The 21,614-nt window shown below is 34.2% G+C and overlaps 6 protein-coding genes and 1 non-coding gene across 10 annotated transcripts; 5 read left to right on the top strand and 2 right to left on the bottom strand.

Annotated features, from left to right (window-relative positions):
* The first annotated feature begins 1,257 nt into the window (after positions 1-1,257).
* Positions 1,258-3,838, top strand: SKIP4 (SKP1 interacting partner 4). Of its 2 annotated transcripts, none has more exons than XM_022291836.2 (3): positions 1,258-1,407; positions 2,453-2,970; positions 3,107-3,838. In XM_022291836.2, the coding sequence occupies exons 2-3, from the start codon at positions 2,489-2,491 to the stop codon at positions 3,699-3,701; spliced, it is 1,077 nt and encodes a 358-aa protein (XP_022147528.1). In that variant the 5' UTR covers positions 1,258-1,407; positions 2,453-2,488; the 3' UTR covers positions 3,702-3,838. The 2 variants fall into 2 exon arrangements, with proteins under 2 accessions (XP_022147528.1, XP_022147529.1); XM_022291837.2 differs by lacking the exon at positions 1,258-1,407 and adding an exon at positions 1,414-2,203.
* A 291-nt stretch (positions 3,839-4,129) lies between these two features.
* Positions 4,130-6,710, bottom strand: LOC111016272 (uncharacterized). Its single transcript, XM_022291586.2, has 2 exons — positions 5,823-6,710; positions 4,130-4,534 (listed from the first exon to the last, which is right to left on the bottom strand). Exons 1-2 carry the CDS (start codon positions 6,073-6,075, stop codon positions 4,320-4,322), a joined length of 468 nt encoding a protein of 155 aa, XP_022147278.1. The 5' UTR covers positions 6,076-6,710; the 3' UTR covers positions 4,130-4,319.
* On the bottom strand, positions 4,396-9,806 carry LOC111016239 (uncharacterized). 3 transcript variants are annotated; one of them, XM_088124126.1, is made up of 3 exons: positions 9,548-9,806; positions 8,240-8,377; positions 4,396-4,534 (listed from the first exon to the last, which is right to left on the bottom strand). In XM_088124126.1, the coding sequence occupies exons 1-2, from the start codon at positions 9,662-9,664 to the stop codon at positions 8,255-8,257; spliced, it is 240 nt and encodes a 79-aa protein (XP_087980252.1). In that variant the 5' UTR covers positions 9,665-9,806; the 3' UTR covers positions 4,396-4,534; positions 8,240-8,254. The 3 variants fall into 3 exon arrangements, with proteins under 3 accessions (XP_087980252.1, XP_087980253.1, XP_022147242.1); XM_088124127.1 differs by lacking the exon at positions 4,396-4,534 and adding an exon at positions 7,493-7,950; XM_022291550.2 differs by lacking the exon at positions 4,396-4,534 and having other exon boundaries at positions 8,016-8,377; positions 9,548-9,804.
* A 980-nt stretch (positions 9,807-10,786) lies between these two features.
* Positions 10,787-10,858, top strand: TRNAC-GCA (transfer RNA cysteine (anticodon GCA)). The gene has a single exon. It is a non-coding gene; the product is annotated as a tRNA-Cys (tRNA).
* Positions 10,859-12,520: 1,662 nt separating this feature from the next.
* LOC111016287 (uncharacterized) lies at positions 12,521-13,410 on the top strand. The gene is made up of 3 exons (XM_022291610.2): positions 12,521-12,679; positions 12,785-12,846; positions 13,168-13,410. Exons 1-3 carry the CDS (start codon positions 12,622-12,624, stop codon positions 13,291-13,293), a joined length of 246 nt encoding a protein of 81 aa, XP_022147302.1. The 5' UTR covers positions 12,521-12,621; the 3' UTR covers positions 13,294-13,410.
* A 1,668-nt stretch (positions 13,411-15,078) lies between these two features.
* Positions 15,079-16,184, top strand: LOC111016286 (actin-depolymerizing factor 6). Its single transcript, XM_022291609.2, has 3 exons — positions 15,079-15,210; positions 15,286-15,551; positions 15,681-16,184. The coding sequence occupies exons 1-3, from the start codon at positions 15,208-15,210 to the stop codon at positions 15,829-15,831; spliced, it is 420 nt and encodes a 139-aa protein (XP_022147301.1). The 5' UTR covers positions 15,079-15,207; the 3' UTR covers positions 15,832-16,184.
* Positions 16,185-18,246: 2,062 nt separating this feature from the next.
* Positions 18,247-21,593, top strand: LOC111016285 (remorin). Its single transcript, XM_022291607.2, has 5 exons — positions 18,247-18,473; positions 20,113-20,163; positions 20,334-20,421; positions 21,042-21,123; positions 21,276-21,593. The coding sequence occupies exons 1-5, from the start codon at positions 18,341-18,343 to the stop codon at positions 21,468-21,470; spliced, it is 549 nt and encodes a 182-aa protein (XP_022147299.1). The 5' UTR covers positions 18,247-18,340; the 3' UTR covers positions 21,471-21,593.
* The last annotated feature ends 21 nt before the right edge of the window (positions 21,594-21,614 follow it).

Below are 21,614 nucleotides of genomic sequence, written 5' to 3'. Positions count from 1 at the left end.
TGTAGGTGTACTAAAAAAAGAAAAAACACCGTTTGATTTTTAAGCCATAACAATGCCACAATAATTTCCATTCACTTAAATGTATCAGTAAGAATTGAATTTTCTTAGTCAAATTAAGTCTTAGACTTTTATCAAAAAGAATTGAATTTCTTTTTAATAAAAGTCTAAGACTTAATTTAATAAAATTAAAAATTTTAGTTAAAATTGATTGACTTATTAGTAAGAATTGAATTTTCTTTAAAATAATATTGTCAAGATAAATGAGATGAACAAATGTTATTATTAGGTTAAATTATTAATATAGCTTGAATTTATGCAGCATAATACTTAGTAATATATGTAGAATTGGCATTCATTTCTTCATTCATATTCATAGCTTAGTCTACTAAAATCAAAGGAGCCTCATCGTGGTAATTAGAGGACATCTTTGATCGTTCACCTCTAATGTGACACGTTCCCTCCCAGTTATATGATCAACGGGATCAGTCGTCCCTCGAGCGGGGCTCTTTTTCTTCCGGGGAGGCAAAGTCGTCCCCTGGTGAGGGCTGGCTGTCTGGGGACAGGTTAAGGCAGGGCCCTCTGGGCTTGCTTCTCATGAGATTGGGTGAGGGAATCGGAAAGGGGCTCATAAACCGAGCTGACTTCTCTTGACCCTTGCTTCCTCTCCTTCTGTATACTTCAGTGTATACAAGTATACGAGGGGCGGTGGTTCCTCTCTTTTTCTCTTTCACCTCGAACAAAAAATAGATCTCGCCATCAGCTCGACTAAGAGTTCCGAATCGAAAAAGTAAACTGAACGTCGACTTGATGATGCAAAGTCGAGGGGAACCGAGTGCCGAAAAAAACCGGTTTAGGTAAATATAATATATGTAGAATTTAGAAATTTAGAAGAGAAAAAAGCTGATCAAGAGAAGAAAATTCGTCGACATAGATGTAACGTAGTGATCAAGGCATATCCCAACTCAATGACATTTTTTTCTTATTAAAAAATATTTTTTTAGGGTGAGATTCAAACTCATGACTTTTTTTTTATATGACTTCAAGAGGTGGAGCTGATGCCAATTATCAATGAGCTAAGTGTCTTTTTTTAATAGAATTAACATTAGGGATTAAAATCTATATCTAGCATCATTATTATTATTATTTTAATTTGTTTCTCTGTAACTAATAATAATTCATACCTATATCTGATTAAGAGGTAACGAATTCAGGTGTACTAAATAAAATAATTAAAAAAAAAAAAAAAAACTTCCCCCAAAACTCATATGTTGGCCCCAACAGAAGCGTTAATGACAATTCTACCCCACAAACAGAGCTTTGCCTTTGCGTGCTTCCGACTGATTCCCTCTTCCAAGCTTCCTCCGTTGCCATCAGATCCGCCTGTAAAATTCCAAATCAAAATTTCCTGTGAGTTCAATATTTTCATTTTTGTTTAAGATTTTTGATGCGAACTCTTTTCTTTGTTTGTTGTCTTTTCATAGCCTTCAGTGTTTGATTTGTTTGTTAATCTCTGTGAAACGGGACACTTCTCATTCCGTATGTCCTAATGCTGGTTGTATTTGAGATCAAATTATGGTTTCACTTTGTCCTGCTTTTTCCATTTGTATAGTGTGGATTTGTTAGCGGTACTAATTTCAAGATAGATTTACGATAGCTTCAGGTCCTGGAATACCAGACCCTTCGAAGAATAAATCGGAGAACAAGAAATGAAAAAGTGAAATCGTAATGAATTGCTTGTGGATAACTTTTTTGGTTACAATGTTTGGTTTTTTTCTTTCGCTATATGTTCAATTTGCTTGTAAATGTACACTTTTATTGTTCGTAAAACTAAACTAAAAAGAACAAGGGAAAATAACTTTCTGGCCCTTTAATTTGCTATAAAGTTGGTCATTCAAAGTTATCTCACTGAATTTCAGTCCTGAAAAACAAGGTTTCTCAAGATGAACAATTTCGGTGCATTTGGTAAACTTCACAGGAATCCTCGAAGATGTTTGCTTCATTTAACCCAAAACTTCAGTTTATGGTGTTATTAACTGAAGTGGTTTGGTCGAGAGTCCATGGTGTTTAAGCTGATCTCTTATTAACATGCTGCTGATGCAAAATTTCTGGTTGAAACATTCTGCTTGACCCGTTTGAATGGATAAAAACAGTTAGACAAGCTGAGGATAGTTGGCAAAAATGGTCAGAACGTGGGTCTTAATAGGTGATTAGATTTCAAATTCTGAAAGGTGAAACTGTTTCAGGAATTTCTAAATTTTGAACTTTTTGATGGGGAAGAGGTTATGATTTCAGATCTCAACTTTTTGGCTTGAAATACTTGTGGTGGTGATCATGTTTTATTTAGCTCAAGGAACATAAAATTGTATTCTTCTAATGGATAGAAGTTCTTCTGAGTTTTCTAGACTTAAATAGCAGCATTTGTGAGCAGTACATCCTCTTTTTGACTTTTCAGGAGTTTCTTAATGGCTTGAACATCTCGATTGGGCATATGGACAGTGTTTTAGGTTCAAATAGTCTTGAAGAACCGATCCAACCACCGGGCCGATCTCTGCTGCCTGGGCTGCCAGATGACATTGCTCTTTCCATCCTCTCAAGGATTCCTCGAAAATACCATCATAATCTGAAATGTGTCTCAAAGAGATGGAAAGATCTGTTGAGCAGTGAAGAGTGGTATTCATGCCGTGAAAAGAATCATCTTGCCGAGACTTGGATCTATGCTTTGTGTAGAGACAAGTCTGAACGAGTTTCATGTTATGTTTTGGATCTTAACTCGTCAAAAAGGTGTTGGAAACGGATGAAAAGTTTACCAACTTGCAGCTTTAAGAGGAAGGGAATGGGGTTTGAAGCAATGGGGAAGAAGCTCTATTTATTAGGTGGTTGCAGTTGGTCTGAAGATGCTACTGATGAAGTTTACTGCTACGATACTTCCAAAAACAGTTGGATTAAGGTTGCACCATTGTCATCTGCAAGGTATATTCAGAATCGTGATGCTCCCGAAATTTACATGTGGCGATTTGCTTATTGTATTCACCTACATTTGCCTATGCACGATTTTCTTCAGTCTACCTTAATGCTTGTGTCATCATCTTATTTCTTTTGCATTCAGGTGCTACTTTGCATGTGAAGTCTTAAATGAAAAGCTTTATGCCATTGGGGGATTATGCTCCAATTCAGGTGATCCACAATCTTGGGACGTATATGATCCATGCTCTAACACTTGGGAATCTCACTTGGATAAAAATATTCAGAATGAAATAGAAAGTTCCATAGTGATGGATGGAAAGATTTATGTTCGTCTCCATTCTTCTGTGGATTCTCAAGCTTATGCTATGGTTTACGAACCATCAAGTGGGATGTGGCAGCGGAGCGACTCAGAAATGGTTTCAGGATGGCGAGGTCCAGCAGTCATCGTAGACGAGACCCTTTATGTCCTGGATCAAAGTTCTGGAACCAGACTGATGATGTGGAGTAATGAGGACAAGGAATGGCTTCCGGTGGGGAGATTTTCTGCCCTTCTAACGAGACCGCCATGTCAACTTGTTGCTGTCGGGAGAAGAATCGTCGTGGTAGGGAAGGGACTCAGCAGTGTCATCTTTGATGTTAGCAATGGAAGGACTATGGAGGGGGTGATGGTGAGTTCCTCTATACCTAGATTAGATTCTGATATTGATGTACTTGCCTGTAAATGTATAACAATTTAAGATGTCACCACCTGATAGAGAAGGGTGCCATCATGCAATACCATAATGTACATACTCTTTCAATGAAATATTTGAATCTCCAATTGGAGAATTGGCCATTTGTTACGTTCCAATTCTCCAGTTGTGATTATACATAATCGCAGGATGGTTATAATTGTATACATTCGAAAACGATAATGAATCATTAACAGTAGCAAGATTGCCAATCTAGAGACATTCAAGAAAATGCATTGGCTAAATGAATGAAAGAGAATGAACCACCATCGGTTGGCCAAGCGACATCAGGTATGGAAATGAGATGAGAGGACTTTGGGAGTCGAGATTCAAATTTTAGTGCTTTTCAACAGCCATATATTGTAGAGTCTTAGGATCTGTCTCATAATATTAGTCGAAGTGCACGAGAGGAAAAGGGGGAGGCACGGAACAAATGCAAAACTAATGTCTTCAATAATGTTATACACAATGTTATGTTACATATCAGGAGCTTAAATTTGGTAAATATTCCACAGCGGAAAACTGTCAAGTGACAACAATAGCAATTGTAGAGTGTAGACAACATAAGCCCTTTCAAAACTAATTGCCACTAAAGTAAATACCAGGTATACCAGTCACATTAAGCTAGTTTCTTTTCCTTTTGAATGCAGGATGAATGACCCCATTATGAGAATCTAGATTGTCAATTGTTGAGATACAGTCTTTCATCCTCTTCAAAACTGTAGGGATCATAGCGATATTACTCGATATTTTATCTTTAAGCAATTGAATCTTCTTTGCAGTTTCTAAGCCCTCGTCATGAAGGACTGTGCCTTCACCTCTTGCAGTTCGTTCGTCATCTACATAACAAAGTGAATTGTTGATCAGACCGTGTGATGAGTAAATAAGCATATGAATCATCAGCATAAGAGCAATCCAAATATCAAGGAAATAACTCTTCATTACCCTGAGACACCAATATTCTCAAACAAGTAAATTCTTTGAATAATCTCACTAACGAGTTCAAAATCAGGGGAATAATCAATCCACCCGAAAGCTAAAAGAATTTCATGAAAAGGATCCCTATCTTGAAAAACAGAATACGGTAACATTATTCACAAGAAATAATGTTCAGTGTATACCAAGAAGCTAACCATCTAGCTAAATTCTACATTTGCTCTCACCCCTAAGCTTTGTTCTGAAATTGATACACTCACCACCCCAAACAGGAAGAACCAACACAGTGAAAAAATTAGCTCAATTTAATGGTACTTTCCTAACTAAACTAGCTCAATTTAATCATCCACAACTATTGATGAGTTACAGCCAACTAAAATCTCTTGAACAAAGATTATAAACTCAACAAATAAAAATATCACCAAACAGATAGAATGTAATCTTTCTTCACAACTTGAACATGCAATAAACTCATTTTTTATAATTGTCATACTTTATAAATGGCAACCAACAGAAGAACAGAAAGACAGAAGCCTTCACTCAATGCTCTTTACAGGAAGGGCAGGAGCAAATGAAACAGATAAAAAACGGTTTGGAACATTACCATGAAAAGAACAAGATAATTATATCAACCAGCTTCTCATATGAGATGTGGACCAACAGTTAACTTGAGTGAAATAATATAAGATAATTATTCTGCTTCTTAAACTGAATGCTCCAGCAAGGCAGTCTAAGAAAATATTCCTAGTTAGAGTTACACAATATTGCCTTATTCAACAGCGAAAAGAAACATTGTATCTAAGCTCAAATAGCAAACAGAAGGCGAGTATTCGAACTTAATCCTTCATCATGAACCAGACTTACAGATCAAATAAGTCAGAGACTCAAAAGAAGTAGTAATTACAGTTCAAATAATTCAGAAGAAGAAGCAGTTCTTTCACCCTAATTAAACACTTAAAAATGTGTTCTAAAACAAGCACCTTGCCACAGCATTCCCAGATAGCAAACTCATTCATTTCTAAGGAGTAAAATACCCAAAAGGCTGGAACTCGGAAACAAAGAAACATTATTTCAGATTTCTTCCACTTCATTTTCTCAGGCAGCAAACCGAACCCACCCAAATCACTGTTAAACCTCTAAGATAACAACGAAAAATACGAAGCAACCAAAATTACAGCTCCAGAATCGCACCTTCAGGGCCCGGACGAACACATTCTCCCGGCTCCGAGGCTCCAGTGGCGACAGGCCTCGAGGATTCGAGTAACGAAATTAACGTGGACTTTAGTTGGCCCGACAGAGTCGATCTATACTGAAGAATCCTGTGAGCCATTTGCTTTACTTCAAGCTCCAGCTCCTCGAGCTCAGAATCCGGCTCCGTTTCTTCGGATTCAGATCCAGAAACCCCGGCGTGTTCCTCGGTTTGCTGGGGCTTGTGTAAGGACATATTAGGGTATATATCCACAGCCAGTTTCTACAGAAGTAGGCTTGAAAGATCAGAGCAAATGCCGTTGTGTGTTCGAATCGAATGCGAATCTTGGAATTTTGGAGGGCAACGCAACGGATTTCAAAATTTGAATGTTCGACGTGGGATTCAGAATTCAGAAATCGTCTAGAAGAAGAGAGAGAAAGAGAGAGAGGAAAGAGAAATCCGCGCTCGAACAAGTCGGGTCTTGAAGCCTGATTGGGCACCCGCCAAGCCCAAAATTATCAAACATTCAAATTAACCATTCGGCCCAGTAGGCCCAATCATAAGTCCAGTCCGCAGTTATCCCTTTCTTTTTTTTTTTTTTAGGCAAGTTGAAGTTGTATCAATTTTCAGTGAAAGCTTACCATTTCATTAAATTAAATCCTAAACATTGATAAGTAATGCAATTTTTACCCTCTACAATTTTTCGTTAATTCACCCGCTAATTTTAATAAAAGAACAGTAAAAAACTCCAAAACTCAATAATTTAATAAAAATCAAGCTTTGCACAAAATAAAGTTGAATTAATCCACAAAATCGACCTCTAAGTAACTCTACAGAAACTTACAAATTTCCAATCTAGCGTCGTTTTTGTTTAAATCCTATAAATTTCATATCAAATATATGTTTTGTAATTCATTAGACACATTTGAGAATATTTCTTTCATTTTCAAAGTTTAAAGTAAAAATTAACACACATTACCAGATTAATGGTTAAAATGAATATTTTTCGAGAGGATACAACTTTTAGAATTTTTAAAATCCCTATTAATTATACAACCAAATTTTATTTTTTAAGTTTTTTTAAAATTTATTTTCAACTAGATAGTAAAAAAATATATACAAATTATTTTTTAAAAAAAAAGACTTTTATTTGTATCATTTATAAGCAAATTTGAACTTTAGTCTGTTAAGACATTATAACTTGAGCTTAGTGTGTTAAAAGATATAGTTACTTCTCAAAAAAGATGCAGGTTAAAATCCGCAAGCACATATTTACTCAAAAGAAAATTTGTGTTATTTATAAAATTAGATGCAAACAAAACTAACATAAGGCATATAATCATCGATTAAAAAGTCGGAATTTTGAATCTCCATCACATGTAACCCGAAACGAAAAAATTGAGGGAGAGAATCATCTCATCAGGAATTTCCATTGAGCTAGAGGGAGGAAAAACCGGTGAATGATTCGATCTTCATTTCAACAACCTGATATCTTTCTTAAACAACAGAAGAAGTTATGTTAAAAATGTTGAAAATTTCATCACTTTTGGCCAAGAATCTGTTCTCTTTATCAAGGCCAAAAATGCCAGAGCAACCAAGTTCATCCACAAACTCCCAAAATGGAGCTTTTTCTTACTCGAAAGGAGGACGAGGCATCCCCGAGCATGCTAAAGAAGCATAAACATACGCACTCCAATTAGCTCTGATGCAAATAAAGAATCATTACGAAGTGTTTTACAAAGAAAACTTCATTTCCAATCTTGGGCTACCACCCTTGCCCAAAATAAGTAGTCGTCCATACAACTATCTTGAAAAGTTCTATTTATTTCTAGCCAAAATTCTCAAGGAAGACCTTGATAACATTGTTCCAAAGAATTTCTCTCTTTCCTTTGAAAGGTTTCCCACGTAAAGTCTGAATAAGAGGCTCTTTGATTGTTTTGGGGAAGCACCATTAAATTCCAAAAGTGTTTAGGATAGCCATCCTCCATTTCAGCACAAAATCACATCAGGAGAATAGGTGGTCTAGAAATTCAAATGTGAGAGTGAAACTCCCAAACTCCGAAAACAGAATAATGTTAATTTCTTTTTACAGGATTTGTGGACAACTATAGGAGATCTTTCATAAAGAACCTGAATATAACATCAGTCATCAGATGCCTTCTTAAGTAATCAAAGGAAGACAATGAACCCACAACTGACCCGAAAATATGCTTTAGGTAAGTAATTTGAAGCTCTGAAATTAATGCTTGACGATATTGGTAATAACCAATTCATTAAACATCTCAGCATCTGACAAACTGCACTATTTGACTTCAACAAAAAGGTCTACCCATGCTCTATCTCAACCTAAGTTTTAGGAAATGTATAATAAAAAAACTGCAGATTCAAGATATACACACACATAAAACCGTAACTAAACCTGGGGGTCTATGTATTACGGTTGGTCCTTGACACCATTGGAGCCCAGCTTCTCTCTTTGACTTTCTTGAGATTGATTATTTGATCCAAAGATGAAACCCTTAACAGAACTTTCTGCTGACAGTATAAACTTTTGGATCTGCCATCCCAAATTATGCCATTAGAATCCAAAACAATATGTACGTTTCTATAAAGCTGGAAATTCGATCAAACACCAATCAAGCATATAAAATCCGGCAGATCACTAAATGAATATTATTTTATGCATACAGATTCACGGCAGCATCAAAGTTTCCAATGTAGAAAGTAATGGGAACGTCCAATGCTTTACAGTTGTTTGATTTTACTTTAGAAGTAAAATCATGTTAACTTGTCACTTAAACTTACACTATTAATTTGCTAAATGCTAGGAATTCTTGCTTCTAACTGAATAGAAAGGGTAACTTCACTCTTCATTCTTAGTTCTCATATCTTATCGCAATAGCAAGAGATTATGCGTGATAGACGAATCTAGCCAGACCGGAACTTCATCGAAAGTTATGACTCTAAAATTGAAAACAAGAACAAAAAATAGTAATTCGCCAAAGTGAATATGAACCCACAAACTACAGATTGCTCTCATTAGAGATCAGTGAACATAAATATTCTTCCTGAGCAATTTAAAGCGTATTCGAATATTTTTCAGCTAATTTATACTTAATGCAGTGAGGAGTTAAAGACTCAACAGATTTACAATTACAATAGATACAAGTATAATAAACTAAACACACTGTATTAAACAACAATCAATCCCGTTTGTAAGCGGGCCGAAACAGGTCCAATACAGAATGTAGAAAACCTAAGTTCTACACAATAAAATCAAGTAAAAGGGAAAATATACAACGAATTAGACACTGATTACAAAAAACTGAACTAAAAGTAAAACTGACAAGAAATACAACTGGAAATCAGCCCCAAATCTTGAACTACACTAATCAATGAAAAAGAAGTCACTGCAAACGCAATTCATCTTTCGCTTGAGAAAATTATTAATAAAAGGAAGTTAGTCAATTGCTCGATAAAGGATTCCAAAATATAGTAAAGTATAGCACCATAGGAAAAACAAAACACAGAAAAGTAACTGCAAGCAATAGCATTAATCCGCAATTACATTGCACAAAAACAATCCCTGGATTGCTAAGAAGTAAAAGACAATCAACTTACAAATTAGCCTACTAAAAATCGAAGAACCTACTAGTTTTTGCAAGGATTTTCATTGCAACCAAACAGATAACAGAAATTATCAGGGAGACATGTTTAGAGGACTCACGGGATCGAGAAAATTGGGTTGAGGGCCATAGTCGGCGGTTAAGAGAAAGTATGAAGCAGTAACCGTGGCCACCATAGTTGTTCTTCTCAGCAGCTTGTCTGTTCGCGGATTCACCATTTCTGTTCCTCGATCAATTTCGTCTCTCGATTTCTAAATTAATCGCTCGAATGAAAAAGAAAAATGGATTGGTTTGCGATTGGATTTCTACGGTGGAAATTATTCTTCTGGTAATTTGGGAGTGTTTGGTGGTGGATTTCCATAAACCGCCTTGCGGTTAATTTATGCATCTTCGGAATCCCAAATTACTTGAATTTATAATTTTTTTTAAAATTAATGGTAAAATTTTTTAAAAAAAAAATTGATGTGTGAAAAAGTGAATCATCTTCAACGGAGGTATTGTCTAATATGCTGCAAAATAGTAAAACAATATTTTACGGATATCATTTTCACCCCTCCTTAAAAAATTAGCATGTAATGATGGATCGACCAAACATGACTCCTGGTTGATTTCTTATCTATTTCGAATCTACTTGTTTGACATTGAAATAAATTATACAAACACTAGGAAAAACAAAAGTAAAAAACATACTACTAAAGTAAAAGATATTTACTTGAGTAAAAATACAAAGCCATATATGACAAATTACACAACTAATACACATGTTCAATTTATGTGTGAGATTTTATTCAACTTCATCTTCTTGAATAACTGATATAATGATTTTTTGTCTCTTTTGAAATATCGTTTTCTGCTTTGTAGGTTATAGTCATCTCAAAGTGGTAAGGTGTATAGGTAATAATAGTACAAACTTACTCACATCATGCTACTGCTCATTTATCCTGTTAGTCTTCTTTAATGGTCATTACCCCAAGTACCTCAAAAAACAAAGCAAAATTCATCTCTTTCTTCTAAAACCTGGATCCTTATTTTTACTCCTCCATCGAAGATTTCAATGAGAAAATTGTAAAGTTGAAAAGAAAATTACATGTCTACGTTATATATTTATTTATGGACAAGAATTATATTCATTTTTAAATAAATGAATATAATTTGTTTATAAATGGGTAATTAGAAACTATACTTTGCAAATTATAAGTAATAAACCAATAATTTAAAATTTTGATGGTTTATAATTGATGTAAAAATAAAAGGAAAAAAAAAGCATACCAATAATTATTTAAAAGATCATCTCAATTTAAAAACTATAATAATTAAATATGGCGATTTATATTAACAAAGGGTCCTTAGCTCAGTGGTAGAGCATTTGACTGCAGATCAAGAGGTCACCGGTTCGAACCCGGTAGGGCCCTCTTTTTTCCACGTTTTAATTCCGTTTTTACCCTGCCACTCTTTCAAATTTAATGTTCCGACGCTTCAGGAAATCATTTTCTATTTTATAAAATTAGTTTTCTCCTTTTTTTACTCTGCCACTCTTTCAAATTTAACGTTACAATAAATGCAGAGATTTAAACACTACTAATTTTCTTGGATTGAATTTAGATGTCCCATTATTTATCACATCATAAATATAGGGTAAGAATTTAAACCCACGAGCATATAGAAAAAGTAATAATATCGTAGCTAAATTGAGATACGTTCATGCTAACCATAATTTAAAATGTTAACACTGATTAATATAATATATAGGCATGAGATTTAATTGCAGACCCAGCCACGTTTACCTATTTCACCCAAAATTGCAAAGTAACTAACATAAAATTTACAGTGGAGGACTCTTTAGACATGTTTGAAAAAGATGTATGGAAGCAAATATGAAAAATACAAAATAAAAAACTTATAATGTGACCATAGAAAAACAGTGACATCTAATTTGACTTGATTGTTAGTTAATTCGTTTACGATTCATTTAGTGTTAACGTCTTCATTCCCTCTTAATCATTGTTTTTCTTTAGTACGGTATGTAGGAGTGAGAATTTGAACTCACTACTTTTTAGTCGAAAATAAATGTCTTAACCATTTCAGATATGCTCACAGTGGCCTCACAATCAATGTTAATGTTTGTGTTCCTTCTCAATTAATATTAACATTATAAAGTAAAGATAAACGTTATTCAAAGTTTAAAACAATTATATATAAATACACACACATACATATATATATTACAACAAATGAACGTTATTCAGAGTTTAAAGATATAATTACTCCCTAAAATTATATATAAATACACACACATACATACATATATATATATATTACAACAAATGTAACTTCAAACCTTAAAGAAATAAATAAATGTTATTTATAGTTGAATTATGTTCATGTTAACAATATACATCATGCTCAAAATACATTAACCTAACATATGATTTAACTTTAGATTTTTTTTAAATATTTCATATAAGAGAATGAGATATTGATCTAAGTAATATAAAGTAAATATGTATTTTCAAATTCAAATATAGTAAAAAGTTTGAAAATAATATAATTCAAATTAAATTCAAAGTCAAATGTAAGGTAAAACAAATTTAAACAACCCACACTTTATGCTATATTAAAAAATAATAATAAAATTTGTGACATTTGTTTAAATATATATTAAATTCGTGTTATAAAGGGAAAAAAAAGTGGTTTGATCACCATAAATTTTTAAATCATGGTGTTAGGTTAATAAAAAATTATATAAACTTCCAAATCTTTTTTTAATAGTCAACGTGAGTACAGTTGATAAAGAAAAAAAATTTTAGTATAACAAACTTTTGATATTTTTGATAAAAAAATATACATCTAAGTAGCTCCGTTCATATTGGCCTAAAATCTCCACAAGTTGCATAAATTAATTAAGATGCAGATTATTAATCCAAACATATTTCCAATAATATTTAAACGCTAAAGATATTTATAAGGAAAAAATAAATATCAAACTAAGTTTTTTTAATTTTCCCAAAATTTTACAGGCAAATCGAGTCGGGTTAAGGAAAGGCAGTATTGACCGACCCGGTTTAATATAAGAGCACAGCAGCACACTTTCAAATCAAATTTCGGGTTAGGGTTTAAGAAGACGGTCACCTGCGGCAAATCAGGGAGGAATTTTCCGGCGGCAAGGAGCAATAATATGTCGAAGAAGAATAATCTTTCGCGCAGGAAGAAGCAACACGAATTCGACCTTAAAAGTAACTCCTAATGTTGGATTAATTTTTTGAATCAATTGTTTGTTCCAGTAGAATTCACTTTTTCGTGGTTCTTATGCTAATTTTTTCCATGTGTGGATGGATTAGGGGAGAAAGATGAAAGGGAGAAGGCGGCAAAGAAGCTCCAAGCAAAGAAGAATCAGATGAAAGTAATTCTCTCTCACTTCCTCGTTTGATTGAGTCGAGAAAACTAGAATTTTCTGCTCTGCTAATAGAAAGAATTGAGGGTTGGGGAGGAGAGATTTATTATTGTCTCTGTTTTAGTTTTCAATTAATAATTTGGTAATTGTTCATATGAATTATGTTCTAGTTTCACACATTCTACTCATATCGTGGATTTGATGCCTCCAATTTGCACGATTTTTTAGCATGAAGTAAAATTTGTTTGCCTTCCTACAACGTGGGCGTGTTATTTCAAAATCACTTAGAAGATCGAAAATCTCATCGTTTTCGTTTGTTCATGTGCTTAGGTTGATGGTAGTGGGAAGCAAAAGAAGGGTGGAGGTGGATTTCAAGTCGGGAAGAAAAAGGTGAAGACCAAGTTGACGGCAGCGGCAAAAGCAAAAGCTGCCCAGGCAATGGAGCTTGATCAGTGAGGTTTGATTTGTATATTTTTAGGGGGCCCGAATTGGGGAATTGACATGTTTATTTAGTTTTATGATGAATGTAGCACAAAGAAATCTTCTCTATTCATAGTAAACTTTGATTCTTCATTTACCTTCTCTTGATCTCTAATGGGATTCGAATCTAGTTTACAGAGGATATTGATACTGTATGGAGTAATTTCATTTTTCATTCCTTTACTTTGAACTTCATCATACGTCATACAATATGAAATGGGATATGAAGCCACCCCTTTAACACTCAACTTTGATGATTCTTCTTCTTCTTGTCTATATAAAGGTACATGTTTCCGCAAGTGATTGTTGTCTCATTGTAAACTTTGATTCTTCACTTACTAGTTACTACCTTCTCTGGATCTCTTACCGAGTTCGAATGTAGTTGACACAGGATATTGATACTGTATGGAGTAATTTCATTTTTCATTCCTTAACTTTGAACTTCATCATACAATATGAAATGGGATATGATGACACCCCTTTGTTCTTGTAAGTTTGATGTTTCAATTTTGAAAATATTCCCTTGAACACTCAACTTCGATGATTTTTCTTCTTCTTGTTTATAGAAAGGTACATGTTTCTTGCAAGTGATTGTTGTCTCATCCTCCAGTTAACTTGCAAGTTTGCACTCTTAGGCAATAAGCTTGAAAATATCCATAATGAATCTGTTGAGCCCAGAAACTCATCTTCTCTGTAATGAATATGTCTTTCCTTTTTCTTTTGCATAGAAATAATTAAGGTGAAGAAACAAAAAGTAAACCCATCGTCTCAGAGTTGAATCATATGCCAGCCACATGGAATCCTTTCTTCGTCGATCGTGAATTCATTTAGAATGAGAATGTATTTGGTTTTATTAATTGAACTATATTACGATGGTTTAACTTAGTAGTCAATAAGTGTTAATGTAAATAGTAAAGGATTTATAGGAATGAGTTCAAACCATAGTAGCCGTCTATTTAAGATTTAATATCATATGAATTACTAGTCTTATGAGAATGGTTGTGTGTGTACCAGTGGCAGAATCTTTAGGGGGTTCTCATGGCCATTTGGTATGAAGATGATCTAGTGAAATGTACGGCACTATTTGCACACTCAAGTAATTTATTATGAAAGTCGTTGAAATTACTATAATGTATTGATTGATTCATCACCTCACTTATGTAGGAATGAGTTTGTGGTTATCTTAACTTTACATTTACTTTTTGAAAGAAGATACCCCTTTCGCATAGGTTGAAGGTATGTTCATTCCATCCATAACGCCGCGATCTATGAATGCATTGCAATTTATAAAATTAATTAATGAAAACTTTTGAGACTCGAAACTCCTCAAATACTTTAGTATAGAGGAGATGATCCTAATGCAATCCCGTCTCATTTTCATGATATGAAGACACAAAAAGCACGAGATGAAGTTATTGCATAGATTTCTTTATATGAAATACAAAAACCACTTATGAACTCTATTAAAATGGCTTCTAAAGAACCATAGCAAAAGAGGTTATAGCTCTCATTAGAAAATTCAATGCATCCCTTATTTTTAAAATTAGACAAATTCAACTTCGTGGAATGCATAAAACATTTCAGCCATGAGCTATGGTTATTTTGTAACAGAAACAGCGAGATATATGGCAGACCAAACAAGGGGAATACATGGTCAAATTAACCTTAAATACAATATCCCAACATTGACCAAATATAGAACAAAATTAAGAGCATCAAATCACACAAAGCCAAAGCCAAAGCCTACCAGAGAGAATTTGGGATACCTATAATACCTCTTCATTTTCTCCCCCAAAACTCTCCCCCCTCCTTCAAGCCAAAAAACCAAAAAAACAAAAACAGAAATCTCTCTCTTTCTCTCTCGTTGGGGGACATCAAACATCTGACATCATGGTATGCGTTCTGCTACAGTTTTACATTTTGTTCTGAAATTGGGATGGATGGATTCATTGGTATTGTTCTTGACAGGCAAATTCAGCATCAGGAATGGCAGTGCATGATGAGTGCAAGCTCAAGTTTCTGGATCTGAAGGCCAAGAGAAAATACAGGTTCATAGTGTTCAAGATTGAGGAGAATATCCAGCAGGTGACTGTAGATAAGGTCGGTGGCCACAACGAAACCTACGACGATTTCATCGCCTCCATCCCTGCCAACGAGTGTCGTTATGCTGTCTTTGATTTTGACTTCACAACCGATGAGAATTGCCAGAAGAGCAAGATTTTCTTCATTTCTTGGTATCTTCTATATGGTTTGATCTTATTTTTTTCGAAGTTTTACTTAATCTATCTCTACTCTTTCGAACGGGTCGTAGGTTCAAATCTTATATATGATATGATGTACTCTTTTGTAATTTATTTACGTAGGTCACCCGACACGTCGAAAATAAGAAGTAAAATGTTGTATGCGAGTTCCAAGGACAGATTCAAGAGAGAGCTGGATGGAATTCAAGTTGAATTACAAGCAACAGATCCCAGTGAGATGAGCTTTGACATCATCAAAGGAAGAGCTATCTGAATCCCACCAGCAAAGCTAAAAAAATTCTCTTTGCAACCAAACATAATTTTTTACCCCTACATTTTATTACCCCACCTCAGGGCTAAGTTACTTTTTCTCACCCCTTATTTGTCAAATTCACCATTAGTTTTCATTGGGTGAATTGTCATGTTGACACTTGTCTTTGTTATATTTTCATTATGTTATTTATTTAGTTTTTTTCGGCCAAAACTGTAGAAATCCATTTCTACTGTGGTCTTTCTTCCATTTTAAGCCTTTTCAATTTCACATGAATTACTTCAATTAAGAGTTCACAATGATAAACTCTTAATTAGTACATTAATTTGTATTAGTAAAAAAATTCCCTTCGAATATTCTGTTTAGCCTCTCATTTTTTTTCATGTCATTTTTTTTCTTACTTAAAAAAAATCGAGTTCTAAAAGTACTTATAAAATAAATGCCTCACTTAAAAGTACTTATTTTAAATTCACGATAAATTATGATACTGTTCATCATTTATTAAAATGGGTGTCCAAATTCAGTCACTGCTTAACAGTCGAGAGAGTTGTGAGGCCCAAATTCTTATCAGCCCATAAAAAGGCCCAATCTAAGCGGAGCCCAATGTTTTTTTTTAATTTCTTTAATAAAAAATTAAATTTTAAATCCATTAATTCTCTTGTTGGTACGATGGGTGCTGCGGAAAATGCGGCAGCATATTTATTATAGCTGACAGAACGCAAATTATCAACGCAGTGGAAAATCTGTTTATTTGAAGTTAATTTTGTTTTCTAAATTTAATTTTGAACAAAAATAGAATAAAAAAATTAGAAATTTATCTTTCAAAATACTTTTTTCGTTTATACTTTCTCTTTTCAAATTATAAATAATCTTTAGATATTAAGAAATTAAAACTAAAGATCTTGTAAGTTTATCTACTTCTTAAGAAATATAAATCAAAGAAAACTTCCATATGCTTTTATAAATTTTTATTTTGTTGATTCACAAAAATAAATGAATTTATGTGATTCAATATATAGAGAGGTGTGGGAACTTTTAGGAAGTTATGAGAATTTCAGGGAAGAAACAACTTCTCCACGAAAAAGAACAAATAAATAAATAAATATATATATATATATATATACACACACTTGTGCGATTGATTTATTGTTAATATAGAAAATTTGAGTGATGAGTGTATATTGCGATTGATTTATTGTTAATATAGAAAATTTGAGTGATGAGTGTATATCGGCTTCCACGTGTGGTCGCGAGGAGAATGCACTGTTCTGATCTCCCAAACAGAAAAGTATCTTTGATCTTCAACAGACCTTTTATGACTTTGTGATCCAAGGAAGGGAATAAATATGTCTAAATGTCATCTGCAATTTCTTTTTGTCCTTTGATCTGCAGCGTGCATCACAGGAAGACTTGCGCGCCCAACTTGCATATAAAACGGAACAGCAAGCACAAAGAGAGATAAGTGAATCGTAACGAAAATATGTTTGATAATCATTTCGCCATGTACTTACTCGAGCATTGAAGTGCTCACTTTTTGTATTGTAGATTCCTCTCTTCGTTCATTTTTCATTGAAAGGACTAACATGACCATTTGTAATTGATATTTTGTGCACAAACCACGAAAGTATTTAGATTTTTGAAATCTATGAGATTTTTCATCCACTCAATTCAACTTCCTTTCTTATACATCCTTAGATTACTAATATAGAGTTTTTTTTTTTAAATACAACAAATGAGGTAAGATTCGAATTCATAACTTCTTGATCATAAAGTTATATCAATTACTGTTGAGTTAAGTTCAAACACTAATATAGAGTGGTTGATATTTAGCAAAGAAAGTTATCTTCACATCCAAAAAAGAAAGAAGGAAAGATTGAGTAAATTTGAATGGAAATATATATATATATATATATATATTTTTTTTTTTTTTTTTTTTTGAAAAAAGAAAACAAATTTGTGGTATTTTCCGGCAGAAAATTTGGTCAAAAACAAAAAATAATTTATGAATGGGCCCGGGCAGTCGGGTCGACCACGATCATTATAAATAAAGCAATTATTCCTTCCATCGAATGCAATTCTAAAACGGCGACGTTTCATCTTGCCGACACCCCTCCCTCGAATCTGACTGACGTGGCAATATCCCATTGATTAACACGTTTTAGCTGTCCATAAGCGCCGATTAAAACGCGTAGTGGATTCACATGGATCGCGGAAATCACCCGCCAAAATCAACCGTACGATCAAACTTTGACCTCAACAATCAAATAGTCAAAAAAATCAACGGCTGGTACACCAGCGCTGCATCAAGAACCATGGACCTCACGTGCAGAACTCACTGTCAGTTGTAAACGATACACCACCGTTTATCCGTTTTTCATGAGCTCACTGAGCTCAGATGCGTATATATATATAAGGCCCACAGAGGATAGCGATTATCGTTATTGAGAATTTTTCGAGAATTTTCGTTTTCCATTTTCTTCTTCTCTGTTGAGCGGTACGAATTCTGAGAACGATGGCTACGGCGCCGGAAAAATCCGATTCCGCTCCTGCTCCGGTACCGCCGCTGGCGTCAGTTGCCACCGGAGCTCCGAACGACGTTGCGGAGGAGAAAGAGAAGGCTGTGGTTCCAGTGCCCGTCGTTAATAGTAATCTCTCTTTCTTTCTTTCTCGGGATGTTATCTGTTTGTTGTGTGCGTTTAGCTTGCTGTTTGTGCTTGTGACGAAACCGATTTGTTTCGTTTTGTCATTTCTTTCACTGATCGGAGGCTTCGACAGTGAACGATTAGTTGCGATTTTAGTTTTTGAGTTGCTTGAAATGTACGATCATAAGAATTGTAAGTTTTTTGTTTCTTCATTGAGCGGGTAGTTTGCATAGATTAGGCATCCAGGCGTTTCTCTAGTTACTTTTCATGCTCTGTTTGGAGAAATGGATTGTCAAGTCAAGGAATAAAATCTATTCAAATTTGGTGTAGGGGAAAGCTCCGCTTACAAGTTGTCTTTTACTCTGAATTAAAAGCAGAACGAGTAGTAGTGGAACAATTGGGAATCTATGGTTTTCGATGTCATTGGCAGAGTCTAAACGAATGAAAAAGTAAAATGTAAATTCAATATTAAAGTAAGCAAAATTGGTTTTCTGAAGTTGCAAGTTCTTCAAAACAACTTGTATCTCGGATAGAGATTGGTAGCGATGTTGTTGATGTCTAAATTCATTTTTATAATTTTCCAATTAAAATGAACTCTATATCATGATGACATTTTGTGTCGATTATATTATCATCTTTCTCATGTTAGTGTTACCTTAGAAAAAGTTACAGATTTAAGCCCGTCACCTGTTTGGAAGTTTTGAATTTTTACCTGTTTGAGAGAAAATTATCCCCTTCAATTATATGCGGCGACTGTTAATGTATTGCTTTGTTGGTACCTTTTTTGGCTTTTACTCTGTTGAGCATTTCTTACTTTTATTGCCAGCACCATGTTAATTACGGAAAGTCTCGGACACCAAGAGAGGAAGAGAAATAAGTTTTAGTGTTTCTCTAATAGTTTTTCCCCTCCTTTCCTTTTCTGTTTCTTACATTCTCTGATTTTAAAGACCATTTCTTAATTTATTCTTCAGTATGATTAAAGTTGTAGATAAATTTACAAAATCATGTTAGCTTTTGATTACTTGCTTCCTTTATCGGTGTAAAGGAAGATACTTTTGAAAAAGAAACTATAAATATATATTATAGCTTTTTCTGATATGATTATTTGTTAAATAGTTCTTCGGATTAGGTAGAAATAGAATCAAGATATTTGTCCTTATCAATGCTTTTGAAGATGCAAATTATGCATTACAGCTGTCCATCGCTACCTTGAAGAAAAACATCTGTCTCTTTCCGTCTTTTGATTCTGTTTATTCAATAAAGTTGGGTAAGAATTTTATTAGAAGTGATTTAAGTTGCAACTTAACGACATTCTACCTCATGGTTTTAACTTGCCATCTATATACTTGGCTGTCATTTGAACAATTCACTCAGTTTAATTTATACTGCGTACATTTCGATTTAATTTCATCTATATTTCTTGATAAACTTTTGCAAGCAGAAAAGCTAATATAGCATTGCGTTTGTCCACCTTGATAAATTATGCTTCTAGCTTTTATTATAGCTTGTGTGATTTTCCCTCGAGTTTAATGACTTTATATTGTTTGATTCTGATACCTTTGATTATTGTATTCATCTGCTGAAAACTTTAGCTCTTATAATTTCCTAACTTCTTCTTTCCACCCATTTCGGATCTTGGCAGAAACCAAAGATCCTGCACCAACTAAAGCTTCAGGTGGATCAATTGACAGAGGTGAGTGTACAGCATGCATCTTATCTATATTCTATATATCTTCTAGCTTTACAACAATAAATATTTCAAAACCGTGGTGTGAAAGCCACGAGATTGTCCCGAAGGTTGATGCATTGCTTTAGTGAATTGATCGTTCACACGCTGACCTGGTCCTCACCTGTTTCACTTAGATATTGCTCTTGCGGAGGTTGAAAAGGAAAAAAGGCATTCCTTCATCAAGGCTTGGGAAGACAGTGAAAAGACAAAGGCTGAGAACAAGTAAGGCTTTGAATGAACTCGTACGTTTAGGCCCGTTTGGTAACGTTTCCATTACTTGTTTCTGTTTTCTCATTTTTAATAACAAAAAATAGAATTGCGTGGCACCCAACATCCATAGATGCAAGAATAATATAATAAGATTTTTATTAATGTTGGAATAAATTGGAAATGGAAACAAGAACTAAGAAACTTGTTTTTGCTGTTTCCAAATTTCTATAAATTTTGAGAAATATTTCTAAAAAAATGAGAAACAAAAAACATAAATGGTTGTCAAATACTTAGATTTCTTAACAAAATTAGAAACAGGCCCTTAGTTTTTACCTACTAGGTTAGCTTAGTTTCCACTAGAGAACAAAGAACACCTGGAAACAAAAATTGGGACATGGCTGTGCTCGTAATTCAGTATCACTATGCTTGTCTTCTCTTGTCATCTGTCAAAGATCAGTTCTGGTTTATTCAGACAGGGACAAAGGCTGGTATTGGGCAACTAGATTTTAATGCCCAACATTCCTTGCTCCAACTTCCAAACTATTACAGAATTCAAATTTTTGCTGTATCACTTCACTGTTTATGCAATGATTTGAGCTTATGACAGAAATATTTGTCTGACTATTTAATAGGGCACAGAAGAAGCTCTCTGCTGTAGCTGCATGGGAGAACAGCAAAAGAGCCAGTCTGGAAGCCAAGTTGAAAAAAATTGAGGTAATTACTAATTCCTGTACCTCCAAGTCGGAACGTAGATCGAGCAGGAAAACGTCAAATTGGAAATCTCATGAATACTGAACGCTGGATTTGATTTGATTTTACCAGTGTGCATTTGGAATTCTAGTTTTAACAAGTTGTGGGAATCACAGGAACAATTGGAGAAGAAAAAGGCTGAATATGGAGAAAAAATGAAGAACAAAGTAGCTTTGATTCACAAAGAAGCAGAAGAAAAGAAGGCAACGGTGGGAGCGCAGCGTTCGGAGGAACTGCTTAAAGCGGAGGAGACAGCAGCCAAATTCCGAGCAACTGGAACCATCCCAAAGAAATTTTTGGGATGTTTTTGAAAGTTTTTGTTTGTTTTTTTTTATAAGTATATGTATTTTCCTGTCTTTAAGTGTAAATCTTCATGGTTGTTGGCTGTGGTTCTTTGTTTTGTTTGTATAAAATGTAAGAGTGGTTTTGGCTTTTGTTTGTGTGTCTGTTGTTGT

Source organism: Momordica charantia, assembly GCF_013281855.1.
Source record: "Momordica charantia cultivar OHB3-1 chromosome 5 unlocalized genomic scaffold, Mcharantia_2.0 BLBB01000005.1, whole genome shotgun sequence".
In the NCBI taxonomy this organism is placed as follows: domain Eukaryota; kingdom Viridiplantae; phylum Streptophyta; class Magnoliopsida; order Cucurbitales; family Cucurbitaceae; genus Momordica; species Momordica charantia.
The sequence above is the reverse complement of the archived record's forward strand: the minus strand, read 5'-3'. Positions and strand labels throughout refer to the sequence as shown.

Bases quoted from the DNA above. Each gene is read 5' to 3' on its own strand.
- LOC111016286 (XM_022291609.2), top strand. The intron at 15,552-15,680 runs GTATCTTCTATA...TTATTTACGTAG, and splicing joins AAGATTTTCTTCATTTCTTG to GTCACCCGACACGTCGAAAA.
- SKIP4 (XM_022291836.2), top strand. From the start codon at position 2,489: ATGGACAGTGTTTTAGGTTCAAATAGTCTTGAAGAACCGATCCAACCA. The intron at 2,971-3,106 runs GTATATTCAGAA...TTTTGCATTCAG, and splicing joins GCACCATTGTCATCTGCAAG to GTGCTACTTTGCATGTGAAG.
- LOC111016272 (XM_022291586.2), bottom strand. From the start codon at position 6,075: ATGTCCTTACACAAGCCCCAGCAAACCGAGGAACACGCCGGGGTTTCT. The intron at 4,535-5,822 runs GTGCGATTCTGG...TTTGTTATGTAG, and splicing joins TGTTCGTCCGGGCCCTGAAG to ATGACGAACGAACTGCAAGA.
- LOC111016239 (XM_088124126.1), bottom strand. From the start codon at position 9,664: ATGGTGAATCCGCGAACAGACAAGCTGCTGAGAAGAACAACTATGGTG. The intron at 8,378-9,547 runs GTGAGTCCTCTA...TTGGGATGGCAG, and splicing joins AACCCAATTTTCTCGATCCC to ATCCAAAAGTTTATACTGTC.
- LOC111016287 (XM_022291610.2), top strand. From the start codon at position 12,622: ATGTCGAAGAAGAATAATCTTTCGCGCAGGAAGAAGCAACACGAATTC. The intron at 12,680-12,784 runs GTAACTCCTAAT...TGGATGGATTAG, and splicing joins ACACGAATTCGACCTTAAAA to GGGAGAAAGATGAAAGGGAG. The intron at 12,847-13,167 runs GTAATTCTCTCT...TCATGTGCTTAG, and splicing joins CAAAGAAGAATCAGATGAAA to GTTGATGGTAGTGGGAAGCA.
- LOC111016285 (XM_022291607.2), top strand. From the start codon at position 18,341: ATGGCTACGGCGCCGGAAAAATCCGATTCCGCTCCTGCTCCGGTACCG. The intron at 20,422-21,041 runs GTAAGGCTTTGA...ACTATTTAATAG, and splicing joins AAGACAAAGGCTGAGAACAA to GGCACAGAAGAAGCTCTCTG. The intron at 21,124-21,275 runs GTAATTACTAAT...TGGGAATCACAG, and splicing joins CCAAGTTGAAAAAAATTGAG to GAACAATTGGAGAAGAAAAA.